Source organism: Oncorhynchus keta, chromosome 15 (genome assembly GCF_023373465.1).
Source record: "Oncorhynchus keta strain PuntledgeMale-10-30-2019 chromosome 15, Oket_V2, whole genome shotgun sequence".
NCBI classification, from domain to species: Eukaryota; Metazoa; Chordata; class Actinopteri; order Salmoniformes; family Salmonidae; genus Oncorhynchus; species Oncorhynchus keta.
The window spans coordinates 23,903,274-23,917,985 of record NC_068435.1 but is presented as its reverse complement, the minus strand read 5'-3'; the positions used below and the strand labels follow the sequence as shown (position 1 = coordinate 23,917,985).

At 40.4% G+C, this 14,712-nt stretch overlaps 1 protein-coding gene across 1 annotated transcript in view; it reads left to right on the top strand.

Moving 5' to 3' along the window:
* LOC118394639 (BMP/retinoic acid-inducible neural-specific protein 3) overlaps positions 1 to 14,712 on the top strand; it is a 121,893-nt gene that overhangs the window by 64,401 nt on the left and 42,780 nt on the right. The window contains exon 6 of the mRNA XM_035788060.2: positions 9,226 to 9,462. Coding sequence (XP_035643953.1) covers positions 9,226 to 9,462 — 237 coding nt within the window. The remainder of the gene's footprint in view (positions 1 to 9,225; positions 9,463 to 14,712) is intronic.

The window sequence follows — 14,712 nt, the reverse complement described above, 5'->3', positions numbered from 1 at the left end:
CAGCCTATTTAGTGCTATAAGCCTATCCTTTGCCATGTTGTAGCCCTATTCGGACAGGAATTATTAGAGATGTTGGTTTTGTAATTATTATCCAAGCATGTGCATTATTCCAGGGGATGATTCACACAGGATTTGTTTTTCAAAACTGCCCCTGTAATTCCACATTTTTTTCAAATTTAATTGACTCTTATGGAGGTTTTAATTGTAGGTGTGAAGATATCTCAATGTCATGTTTAGACGATAATAGGCTAGCTACATACACTGATAACTCGTGCTTGGCTGCCAAATGTATAGGTCTACCTTTAATATAAACATTCATGAAGTGTGATTATAATCATTATTTTAATGATCCATTGTTGACATCCTTCCTAATAATAATGCCCCAACATCCTGCTGATTTGAGCTGCTGAACCGTATTTGCACTTGACTGTGTTTATGGATGAGAAAGTGAACTTGCCATTTCCAAAAAGTTTAGCGGGGATGCTTTGCGATCTATTGCCGAGGACAAGGCTCTCCAGCCCTGTTCGTGGATAGCTACCATCCTGTAGGTTTTCATTCCAACCCTAATCTACCGTGTCTGAATCAGCAGCCTCCATTGGCTGGTTAATGAACTGAATCAGGTTAGTTACAACTGGGGTTGGAGCAAAAACCTATGAGAAGGTAACTCTCCAAGAACAGGGTTGGAATGCCCTGACCTAGGACAACAACAGTCAGCCAGGTTTTCATAAAATAACATATAGGCACATACAATACCTTTTATTGCACATTTCGGCCTAATTAAATTTGTGCATTCGGCGATGTTCAACTTCAATTCACTGGCACTATGAAGAATAGCTTAACCATACTAATTGATAGCCTAATATATACTTTAATATACTTTTCGGGAATTTACGAGGCATTGCTAGACAAGATATTACTAGATACAGATTACCAAGCATAGCGGTTGCCCTCACTGGCTCGCCTGCTCCTCTTTCTCTTTGCTATGAAAGATTCTAGTATGTGTTTGGTCTTCGGTCTGTTGCATGTAGAAAAAGCTCAGCCTACTCATTGGTAGCCCCTACTTTAGGCTAGTGAACTTCCATTAGACATCGCAAGCCAAGAAATGGAAAAATACAGCATTTAGATATCCTATAGCCTACATCTTTTGATTACAGATGCTCGTACAGTCTGACTAACTGTCTGCTTGCCTGCATAACTTCCTGGCAATGCACATCCCATCCCATCTCTTTCTCCCTCGCTAGCTCGCGCTTTCTTTACTGTGAGAGATACGATCGTTTGTGTTCTCGAAGTAGACTACGGCAAATAGTTTCCTCTGTTGCAAAAATACTGGATCTTAGGAGTTGATTCCTAGCGGAATCGAAGCTTGACACCCAGAAATAATGAGTTGACACCGGGAGTTGACGGGCAAGGAGTCGATTAATCGATTATTTTTGAGTCGACTCCCCTCCACTACTTTTACTCTAGGTTGAAGATGGGAAGGTTAAGACAACTTAATAATTCCATGAGGAAGTGTTGGGAAAAAAATGAAGAAATTCATGGGATCAGCACCGTTGCTGATTATACAGGATTAGCATTGAAAACAATGTAGATTATGTTCAAAACATCTCAAATAAATGAATAGAATGACAGTAAAGCAGTTACGCTACAGCATGTGTTCGCTGAGTAGTTATCTAAAATTCACTACGATTTTGTTTATTTTTCACTTCGATGGTGAACTTTTTCTGCTGCTACCATTCACTCCCAGTCATTACGAATATGGAAGCTGGTCCCAAAGACTTATGGGATATTAGAATCCTCTTATCTTAACCTGTATATTTTTATCCTAGCTTTTACTTCCTGGCATGAGTGCACTCAAAATGGCTGCCAGCCCACCCATTATGCCATCATTGACTTGAACGCCCTTTCTGTTCATTATATTTTTATGTGTTTAATAATATACTCAGTATGTTCCTTGCACTTCGTCTCATTTTATGGTACAGTGTGTTTATGCTGTAAGACAAATGACTTGGAATCCACAAAAATACTTTTTTTTTGCCAGGAAGAGAAAATGATTTAAGTTTCAAATGATCATAACTCTTCAACGGGATGTAAGTGATTATTTAGGTGGATAACCTTTACTGCAAACAGTACACTCTCCAGGCAAAGGCTTTGTATATCCCCTTGTGTTATTCACGGTTCTTTCCAGCTCTGATCTATCCAACCAATGCCCTATGATTTAGATAGGTGTAGAGCAGTGCTTCAAATCAGTGGACTCTCGTTATTCACTCCTCAAGACTATTCAAGAAATTCATTCAGACTCCTGCATGATCAAATCTCAGATCATAAATCATATTTGTGAAGCAAGGTTTTTTAAATCCTTGTGTTTGGGATTTTTTTGGTTATGGATTCATCCATCTACTATGGACTAGTGCTTTAACACAGTAAAATAAAATATTTGGTGAAGTCCCAAATGGTACCCTATATTCCATACACGGTGCACTACTTTTGCCCAGAAGCCCAAAGTTAGTGCACTATATAGGGAATAGGGTGCCATTTGGGATTCTGGCTTTGAATGCTGCTTCCATAACCTGGAGAAGCCCTCAGGAGCCCTGGCTCCTAGCAAGTCCAACCAGCAGGTCCATCATGGCTGCACCGGTCCAGAAGGAGAGGCTAGACAATAGGTGATTGGGCAAAGATCAGACATAATGAGGCCCAGATGGCCAGGACACAGTCCAAGGATGGAGGAACAGCATCTCACTATCCAAGCTGGTATTCCCATGGACACCACAGGGATAGCTAGCAACAATGCATGGTTTAAAGAACCATGTTTTTATTTATTTATTTAACATTTATTTAACTAGGCAAGTCAGTTAAGAACAAATTCTTATTTAGAATGACGGCCTACGAAAAGGCAAAAGACCTCCTGCGGGGACAGGGGTTGAGATTAAAAAATAACATAAGTATAGGAAGAAACACACATCACGACAAGAGAGACAACACAACACTACATAAAGACAGACCTAAGACAACAACATAGCAAGGCAGCAAGACATGACAACACAGCATGGTAGCTACACAACATGACAACAACATGGTAGCAACACAACATAGTAGCAGCACAAAACATGGCACAAACATTATTGGGCACAGACAACAGCACAAAGGGCAAGAAGGTAGAGACAGCAATACATCACGCAAAGCAGCCACAACTGTCAATATGAGTGTCTATGATTGAGTCTTTGAATGGAGAGATTGCGATAAAACTGTCCAGTTTGAGTGTTTGTTGCAGCTCTTTCCAGTCGCTAGCTGCAGCGAACTGAAAAGACGAGCGACCCAGGGATGTGTGTGCTTTGGGGACCTTTAACATAATGTGACTGGTAGATATCTCAGACCTATAAATTATAAATTGTCTCCGTATTCTAGAATGGGTAGGATGGTCATCTGAATCAGGGTTCGTTTGGCAGCTGGAGTGAAAGAGGAGCGATTACGATAGAGGAAACAAAGTCTAGATTTAACTTTAGCCTGCAGCTTTAATATGTGCTGAGAGAAGGACAGTGTACTGTCTAGCCATACTCCAAGTACTTGTATGAGGTGACTACCTCAAGCACTAAACCCTCAGAGATAGTAATAACACTTGTGGGGAGAGGGGCATTCTTCTTACCAAAACACGTGACCTTGGTTTTGGAGGTGTTCAGAACAAGGTTAAGGGTAGAGAAAGCTTGTTCGACACTTAAGAAAGCTTTGTTGTAGAGCATTTAACACAAAATCCGGGGAGGGGCCAGCTGAGTAGAAAACTGTATCATCTGCATATAAATGGATGAGAGAGCTTCCTACTGCCTGAGCTATGTTGTTGATGTAAATTGAGAAGAGCGTAGGGCCTAGGATTGAGCCTTGGGGTACTCCCGTGGTGACAGGCAGAGGCTGAGAAAGCAGATGTTCTGACTTTATACACTGCACTCTTGGAGAGAGGTAGTTAGCAAACGAGGCCAAAGACCCCTCAGAGACACCAATATTCCTTAGCCGGCCCACAAGAATGGAATGGTCTACCGTGTCAAAAGCGTTGGCCAAGTCAATAAAAATAGCAGCACAACATTGCTTAGAATCATTGCAGACCTTTAAGTTTGCATTGACACATCCATAACCTGAGCAGAAACCAGCTTGCGTTTTTTATATATTTTTATTTATTTCACCTTTATTTAACCAGGTAAGCTAGTTGAGAACAAGTTCTCATTTACAACTGCGACCTGGCCAAGATAAAGCAAAGCAGTGCAGCACAAACAACAACACATGGAATAAACAAGCGTACAGTCAATAACAGAATAGAAAAAAAGAGAGTCTATACACAGTGTGTGCAAATGGCGTGAGGAGGTAGGCAATAAATAGGCCATAGTAGCGAAGTAATTACAATTTAGCAGATTAACACTGGAGTGATAAATTAGCAGATGATGATGTGCAAGTAGAGATCCTGGTGTGCAAAAGAGCAGAAAAGTAAATAAAAACAATATGGGGATGAGGTAGGTAGATTGGGTGGGCTATTTACAGATGGACTATGTACAGCTGCAGCGATCAGATAGCTGCTCAGATAGCTCATGTTTAAATTTAGTGAGGGAAATAAAAGTCTCCAGCTTCAGCGATTTTTGCAATTCGTTCCAGTCACTGGCAGCAGAGAACTGGAAGGAAAGGCGGCCAAAGAGGTGTTGGCTTTGGGGATGAGCGGTGAGATATACCTGCTGGAGCGCGTGCTACGGGTGATTGACTGCATGTATTGGTTCCTGACTTCCCTGAACAGTTGCATATTGCAGGGACTATTGCCACAGGATGTGTTAGTGCTGGTCAAGGGCAGTCAGGTCTGGAGTGAACCAAGGGCTATATCTGTTCTTAGTTCTACATTTTTTGAAAATCAAGAAAGCCAGTTTTTCCAACACTTTTGAGAAACAAGGCTAAATAAAAATAGGCCTATAACAGTTGGGATCAGCTTGATCTCTCCCTTAAAATAAAGTATGAACCATGGCTGCATTCCAAGCAATGGGAACCTCCCCAGAAAGAAGAGACAGGTTAAAACGGTTGGAGATAAGCTTGGCGGTGATAGCGGCAGCAACCTTAAAAAGAAGAAAGGGTCTAAACCATCCGTCCCAGATGTTCTTTTGGGGTCAGGTTTCAGGAGCTCCTCTAGCACCTTGGACTCAGTGACTGCCTGCAGGGAGGAACTTTGTAGCGGGGCAGGGGAAATGAGGGAGAAGCATCGGGGATAGTCGCATTAAAAGGGGTGAAAGATGAAGAAATGTTGGACGGGCAAGGAGGCATGGCTGAGTCAAATAGGAATCCTGACTTAATGTGCTTCTTGTCATTAACAACCATATCATCAAACTTTAAGGGACATGGGCAGCTGTGAGGAGGAGGGTTTATTCTCCAGGTCTTTAACCGTTTTACAGAACTTCTTGGGGTTAGACCCACAGAGAGAGAATGCTCCTTAAAGTAACTAACTTTGGCCTTTCGGATAGCCTGAGTGCACTTATTTATCAATTGCCTGAATGAGAGAGAGCCAGTCAGCCAAATGCAATTCTTGAGGTGGAGTAACTCTGCAACATCACGGTCAAACCAGGGGCTGAACCTGTTTTTAATTGTAATTTTCTTTATGGGGGTGTGTTTGTTAACAATACCACTGAAAATATAAAAAAAAAGAAGGCCCAAGCGTTTTCGACAGAGGGGATCAAGCTGATTCTATACCATTTTACAGAGGCCAGTTCATAAAGGAAGGCTTGCTCATTAAAGTTTTTTAGAAAGCGTCTATTACAAATCAGGACAGGTCATTTCACTGAGCAGCCATTACAAACATCTGATAGGCCAAAACGGAAACCTGGGTAAAGCTTGGGTTAGGTGGAGACTGAGAGTAGTAGAATATCACACAATAAAGTTATATGTGGCTTAATGTTCTATTGATAGAAAATATAATGAAGAGAAACTATTATGAATACTTTTTTTTACAATCCAGTTATTTTCAGCTAATTAAAAATACCATAAAAACACTGGATTTTGGTCAATATAACCACAGATGATGCAATCTCTATTGCACCCCAGACTGCCCTTTCACACCTGGACTAAAGGAACACCTATGTGAGAATGCTATTCATTGACTACAGCTCAGCGTTCAACACCATAGTGTCCTCAAAGCCCATCACTAAGCTAAGGACCCTGGGACTAAACACCTCCCTCTGCAACTGGATCCTGGACTTCCTGACGGGCCACCCCCAGGTGGGAAGGGTAGGTAACAACACATCCGCCATGCTGATCCTCAACACGGATGCCCTTCAGGGGTGCGTGCTCAGTCCCCTCCTGTACTCCCTGTTCACTCATGACTGCACAGCCAGGCAAGACTCCAACATCATCATTAAGTTTGCTGATGACACAACAGTGGTAGGCCTGATTACAGACAAAGATGAGACAGCCTATAGGGAGGAGGTCAGAGAGGAGGTCAGAGAACTGACCGTGTGGTGCCAGAACAACAACCTCTCAATGTGATCAAGAGAAAGGAGCTGATTGTGGATTACAGGAAAAGCACGCCTCCATTCTCATTGATGGTGCTGTATTGGAGCAGGTTGAGAGATTCAAGTTCTTTGGTGTCCACATCACCAACAAACTAACATGGTCCAAGCACACCAAGACATTCGTGAAGAGGGCACGACAAAACCTATTCCCCCTCAGGAGACTGAAAAGATTTGGCATGGGTCCTCAGATCCTCAAAGTCTTTTACAGCTGCACCATTGAGAGCATCCTGACGGGTTGCATCACTGCCTGGTATGGCAACTGCTCTGCCTCCGACTGCAATGCGTAAGGTCCAGTACATCACCGGGGCCAAGTTGCATGCCATCCAGGACTTCTATACCAGGCGGTGTCAGAGGAAGGCCCCAAAAATTGCCATAGACTCCAGACACCCTAGTCATAGACTGTTCTCTCTGCTACCGCACGACAAGCGGTACCGGAGCACCAAGTCTAGGTCCAAAAGGCTTCTAAACAGCTTCTACCCCCAAGCCATAAGACTCCTGAACATCTAATCAAATGTCTACCCAGACTATTTGCATTGCCCCCCCCCCCACGCTGTTGCTACTCTCTTATTATCGATGCATAGTCACTTTAATAACTCTACCTACATGTGCATATTACATATTACCTCGACACTGACGCACCCGCACATAGACTCTGTACCGTTACCACCTGTATATAGCTCTGCTGTTGTTATTTATTGCTGCTCTTTAATTATTTGGTATTATTATCTCTTACTTTTTTGGTATTTTCTTAAAACTGCATTGTTGGTTAAGGGCTTGTAAGTAAACATTTCACTGTAAGGTCTACACCTATTGTACTCGGCGCATGTGACAAATAACATTTGATTTGGATATAATACAATGAATCTAATTGTGGTGGTCTACAATCCGAAAGGTGTCTTACAGCACTAGTAAAATCCTTAAGGATAATAACCCTATTCAAATAGGCTTACGTCTGAAGTTGAAGTAGATAAACATTGTAGTAGGGTTACTAGAAAACAAACAAGGACAGTTAATCCCATTTCAGTACATCTACTATTATTTGCAACTCAAAGTCCATGTGGTCTATAATAATATTAAATGGCAGAGGTCTAATAAATGTTATATTTTCCAATTCTTTAAAAGCAGGCTGTAGGGTTGTCTGCAGACAAGCATTTCAGCGAACGCTAATTTGCTTCGAACACCCACGACAGGAATGTCACCACAAGTCAAAGGTGAAACAAACACAAAGTAGTGTGAGGAGAGGAATGAGCCCTGAGCATTATTTTCTTTCAGCCATCACCAATTATAAACACAGTTTTTTCCAATTTCTAGCGCCTTCTTCAGGTTTGACATTTAAATTGTCAACCCACTTAATACCGCCGTCTCCTGAAGGAAGCTCCCTGCTGACAGAGACCCGGTAACTACTGAGAGGTGGTTGGAAATCTGTAACATTATATGAGCTCTTTTTTGAAATAGAGAGAGAGAGTGTGTGTGCCTTGGTGCGTGTGTGTGTGTGTGTGTGTGTGTGTGTGTGTGTGTGTGTGTGTGTGTGTGTGTGTGTGTGTGTGTGTGTGTGTGTGTGTGTGTGTGTGTGTGTGTGTGTGTGTGTGTGTGTGTGTGTGTGTGTGTGTGTGTGTGTGTGTGTGCATGTTTCATTATATTCTTCTAACGTGTAGAAGTTTATTTTGCAAAAAAGTCTGAAGTCCCCACAAGAGATCAGTCATTAGCACAGGAAGATAAATGATATATGGGAAAGTGTTGTTCTTGACAACTGAAGCTTGCAATTCCAAAGAAAAGTACTAGTTGCACTGTCTCCAAAAAGAGGCAAGGAGGGAGGGTCTGGGGAGCAGTCTGTTATTTAGCTGTCTCCCAAATTAAAGCTATCTCTGCCAGCTAGCTCTCCTATTGGCTCACAGAACCTGACAGCCGCCAAGGCAGGGATGGAAGACTGTGACTAATTGTGTCTGCTCTCCACAATCCAGAAAGTAAATACCAAGGAACACACATAAATATTCACAATAAGGCATACAGATTGACTCCCGCTCTTGAAAAATGTCCAAAGTGGTGCAACTGACAGGGAGCCTTTGTCAAAGGATAACATGATCATTAGATTCCAAACACCTACGTCTACTGACTAAACAAAAACATTTTGAGAGAAAAAAAGCACACAATTGAATGCATATTATTGAACTCTCTGCAATAATATGAATATGTATTGATCATGCATATTTTAAACACTACAAAAATATAATGGGCTTGTGATTTGATGGTGTCTTTATCCACGTTACATATCACCTATTTTAGGTGCATCTGTAACAATTGTAGGAGATTTGTGCAGGTGTAGATCCATAGGGGAGGCTGATGGGTGGCATTGTTTTATAGAACTGTTCCATCAAAATGTTGGTTGCGTCTCAAATAGCACCCTATTTCCTAAGTAGTGTAGTATCGTAAGTGCATAGTTCCATAACCTTGATCACATACACTCTGGATTTTGTTTTGCAGTCTCTACCATAATCTCTAATGCCCAATTACTAGCAACCAGGTTCCCTTGTCTTACTGTGGCTAAACTAACCCAATTACAGTAATTTCCATCTCATTTCTAGACTTAAGCTCTCGCTATGGAGGCTCTTTGAGGGATAAACGTGACATGTATAACTTGATGTCACTAAAATATAATAATGCATAAATGACAAGATTCTATAATATTCTCCTCTGTGCTCAGGTTTACAGGATGTCCTTCCAGAATTCCTCCGGAACCGTTTTGTGGAGGCTGCTCTCAGCTACGTGGCATGCAACACTGAGGGGGAGCTTTTGTGTCGTAACAATGACTGCTGGTGCCGCTGCTCTGCCAACTTCCCTGATTGTAACTGCCCCTTGGCTGATATCAAAGTCATGGAGGAAAATCTGCACAAAAGCAAGGAATCCTGGACCAACTTCAACACTGAATTTATGGAATCAGGTGGGCTATTTGATTGTTATTTGTTATTCATTTCCGTCAAGCTGCATTTGAAAGCTATTGGGAGGAGCAGGACACAGGTGTGCTATAAAATGCACAATATCAATAAATAATTTAAAAAAAACAGTTTTCCCAAAATGGCTACAACCATTTGACTCAATATCAACAAACAGCTAGCTAATGCCGTGAATATGTACAACTAGATGTACTGGTGCCTCTCAGGCAGTTCAAGTTATTGATTGGGAACAACTTTACTGAAAAATGTGATTGTTTCTCTTGAGTGTGTTTATAATATTGTATATTTGTATTATGTTGTATTTGTAAATTGTGAATATGCAGGGCTCCCTTGAAAAAGAGACATTGGTCTCAATGGGACTTAAATGTAAAAAAGAAAAAACAGAAGAAGAAAAACAAGTGTAGTTTGACATTGGAGGCTGGTAGTGTTCCCCATTGCAATGTTTTATCTAATGTCTATCTGCGCGAGGGCTTCTCTCCATCTGTTGGATACTGTACGATATAGAAAGTGCATACTGAGTGAAGTTTTGAAAGCACAGGCATGCTCCCTTAATTCCCTGAACATCATTTTGACAATACCTGACTTAGCAATATCAGAGCACCTCTCGCATTAAATTGTTATAAGATGCTGCGTTGTTGACAGGCTACTGAAAAGGAGGAATAAGTTCCTCATAATTGCAGCACATTCTTGTTCTGCTGACATTGTTTTTGTCTGAAGCCTAACTGAAGCAATTTGTCATGAAAAGGAGCACATGGCCCCTTTCATTCTTTTAGATGGTTGAGTGTCAAAATAAGTAATGGGCAAAAAATATCATAAAAGGCACACGCACACACACACACACACACTCAAACACCTTAACCCAAGCTGAAAAATGTATGATGTACAATACAGAGGGAGGAAGTGATCTCAACACTAAGCATTTTTAATGGGGCAGAGTGTTTGTCTTTTCATGGCTCTCCACTTGCGACAGAGAGCAAAGCATCCAAGGCTCAGTGCGGCTGGTTAGAGTCTGCTTAGTCTGCATGCGAGGTTGAGCTGCAGCAGTTCTAGCGAGATTAGTTGATAAATAATGTGGCGAGGAAAAACTTGAAATTGGTGGGAAGTGCTGGCACATCAAGTATTTCACCCAGCCAAGGAATGATCCAAACAGAGAGATAAATCCTGTCTTCGTCTCCAAAGCCTCTTCTGTCCCACGATGGGGCTTATTGAAAGCACCCCCAAATATCTTTAACTGTCATCAAAATGCATGTGGGTCATTCTATAAAGTAGCGTAACAGTGAGGATTTCCTACACTGGACAACTTGTTACAGATGTCATTGACAATAATCTGCAAAAAAATGTTAATGTCATTACATTAAGATTTAAGGGACGATAATGGCTACATTCAATAAAATTCACGAGTTGGTTTAAAACATATGTTTAACCCTTTATCATGGTTGGTGTCTTGATGGATTTGTACAAAATCATGTGACATTAAACATGACTTTTCTGTCCTTGTATTTATGGCTGTGTAAGTTGTCATTATATCATATATGTGGCGCGTATGTCGCGTGTCACTACTTCACAGGAGAGTCATTTGAATGTTTCTTGACAGAAATGCCTTCTGGAACATTTGAACTTTCATGTGCCTTAATAACAAACTTAATGCCATCTGTAATATATTATTATTATCTGTAAATACGAATAAAATGGTTAAATTATGACCCTAGTTGGTTCAGCCACAGAAAAAGTGAACAACCTTCCTGCTAGCCATGATTGGTAATGATAATGAGTGGGTTTGACATGCCCAGAGATGAGTTCGGATTGGTCTGCCATGTAGCACACTTCTGTCTATTTGAGCTGGTCAATATGTGTACAGTAGGTAATCCTGTCTAGTCCTGCATAGTAGAACTGTATAAGTGTTGCTCTCCATTTTCTGGAGGACCGAGTTTTGAAATCAGTGGAATTAGAGTATGATAGATAAGGAGATGGAGAAAACACCTGTCTCCAGGTTAAGTTTTCAAACTAAGGGCAACCATGGCATCTGCTACAGAGGGAGAAGCGTCCATCCATGTAAGATAGTCTACCTAGCTACATTTTCAGATATTAAACTTTTCTAATTTTGTCAGAAAGTTGTTTTCATTTCAAGTCAAAGAGTACTGTTAGATAGGGCTGGGCGATATGGCCAAATTATCATATCATTGTATTTTTCACATTTTTGACGGTATAATGGTATTTGGCGGTATTTTATGTATTTGATTAATGACAGGGTAGGAACCAAAGTGATGTTGTGTTTCCTAGGTGACCCTAAAATCTTTGGCTACATTAAATCTTTATTCATATAGCCAACATATTCATGCTTCGCATACTTGTCTTTGATTTAGAAGATACTGTTGCACAAACAACATGCTGATGTTGTCCTCCACCAGCACTGGTATCAGGCTATATTAGCTAGCTACGTTTGCACTGACTCTATACTTGAATTAGCAAGTTAGCTAGCCAGCCAGATAACTAGCGATCAGCATTAGTGGCTAACACGATTTAGCTTAACTTACTAAGAAAATACAAACTAGCTGTTTGCAGATGTAAGAATCACAAACTAATATTGTAATTATAGAATGCTTGTGGATTTATATTAAGATCAAACATTGTCATCAACATTGTTGCATGTACTGCATTGACCATGCGGACTGAACGAAAGTGTCTCGTGGCCAAGCAACAGCTAATGCGCTCCTTGAGTGACAGGGGTGGGACAAGGTCTGTGTGGAAAGCAGCATGGAAAGAGAGAGAGCGGAGAGGGATGACTCAAGTAGCGGAGTAAATTATAAAAATGGACGTTACACACGGCGTATCACATTTAACAAACCTAACATCAAAATAACGTTATAGAAGGTAAAGTAAAACACCAAACCAGTCCGTGTATCAATATTGGTATAAAGTAAAATACGGTATACCTCTCAGCCATACTGTTAGCTAGCTAGCTAACATTAGCTGGCTGGCTCGCTAGCTATCTCTGTAGTAATATTATTCATAGCTAGTTAAAAAGTGTAATTAAATTGTTGAAAGCATTACAGTTGCAGTCACCAACGCTCTGGATAACATAAAAACAGCCTAACCAGCTCTGCTAGGGCGAGTAAAATGGTCCGTGAGCTGTTCTCTCATTTGTGTCTGGAAGTAGCTTTAACAAGTGACTCCACTATGCAAGTAACCATTTCAATATAATGTTAATGATGTCACTGCGACAACTGTTGATAGACGTAGCTGGTAAATTTGCTCTGGTTTTAATTACTCTGATTTCCGAGTACTCTCGTTGAGCGTGCAAGAGCGCAGAATAATTGACGAATTTAAGAGCGCTCAACACCTGTTGAATATGGCCGGTGTCAGTAAACTTTGGCAAAAAAGCTTAATTAAGTTGTTGCCAGCAGCACAGTTGCAGTCCCCAACGCTCTGGATAACATAACAGCGTAAATAGCTCCGCTAGGGCGAGTAAAATGGTCAGTGAGCTGTTCTCTCATTTTTGTCTGGAAGTAGCGAGCAAGCTTGGGTGCTTGACCGCTGTTGTTAGGACATAACGCTCGGATTAACCGTTTAAGAGATCGGTGAGGCTAAAGCTTAAGATGGTGTGAATGATGCTGAATGGGTGTAGACAAAGAAGAGCTCTTAGTAGGTGTACCAAAATATTCAAAGGCCATTTTCTCAAAAGTGAGATTACAAGTTTATCAACTTTCAAAGCTAAATTACTTTCCCATTGTTCCTAAACTGTAGTGTATGATACATCATTTTCTAGCTCTGAGTCTCTACTTTTATCCAATGTGAGAAACACCATTTCAAATTTTGCTACATAAGACCGACTCGAGCCGTCTGGTCACATATTAAGTATTAATCAGTTAAATTAGACATTGAACTTGAACACTGTAAGAAGCCTGGATCCTGTTGTGGGACAGTTTTGGTATCGAGATATCAGAAATGCAGTGTAACTCTGTAACAGTTTGTGTCTCTATATGTTATTTGGTGAAAACAGTTTTCATGGGCACACAAATCCAAGATAGTAAATGCGATTGCAAAATCAGATGCTTATAACCGAAAGTCACCTGACCTTGATACTTACTGTAAAACCTAAATTGATACTCTCGTTAACGTGGTTCTTCAATAATTATGCATAATACTTGCTGGATGCGCATTTGGTGTCCAGCTGATTGGTTACTGTGTGCAATTGTGTAAATAGACTTTTGCACAGCACCCAATGCTATTCCTATTAATTATTCTGAATAACAAATACATTTAAAAATATATTTATTTTACTATTAACAATATGATCTGGTAATGAAATAACATGACAGATAGATTTTGTTTTCCATGTTATTTTAAACAATATCAAGGGCTTGAAGCAGCTTACGTGAACTTGAATTTGGAGCCCAGAAATTCAAGTACTGGAATAGGCCTACCTTGAAAATCTGAAATTTCCTTCTAAAAATTTGACTTTCCGCAGAAATCCTTTCCTAAAAAATGGAACCTGGTTTTTGGTCACTTTCTCATTATAAAAACATCGATGATGAGATTCAAAGGTGAGATTAATGCTACTGCTAATCATGGCTTTATTATGTGTGCCAATATCGGCCACATAGGCTCCAGAAAAATCGTTGTGCATGCATCCAATCTGTTTAGTCAGGCAATGTCCACATTATTCTCAAATATATTTAATGTAATAATAATTTCAATATCAATGCATTGGTTAGGTCTAAAAAACAAAAAGCATTTTTCTTAAAGTGGTTGTCAAATTTTTGGACACTTTTACATGCTTTTTGAGGTACTTGAAAATTATATTTAAGTGCTTGAAAAAGTCCTTGAATTTGACTTGCCAATGTCTGTATGAATCCTGCTGAAAAGATCTATAGTCCTAAGCCTATATTGTTATGGGTGGAGTTATGGGAAATTTGCATATATTCACTTCTTATTTTTCTATTTTTCTAAGTGCACATGTGGAACTGAATATTTTTGTTTCAATCCAATTTAAAAAATGTATCCCAATGTTACACATTGGCTCCATTATTTATAGAAAGAAATATCTCCTTTGAGCAGATGAAATGGCTAGCTCCAGAGTACTAGGCCAGCCAAGGCAAAGCCTGACTAGAATTATATTTACTCCAGTCATGAATCTGTTTTCATTATCAGAAAACTAGATGGCTTGGGAGTCTGGTAATAATAGGGCCTTTAAGTATAAACTATTATTGCAACTTCTTCGGGATTGGTGTCCCTTC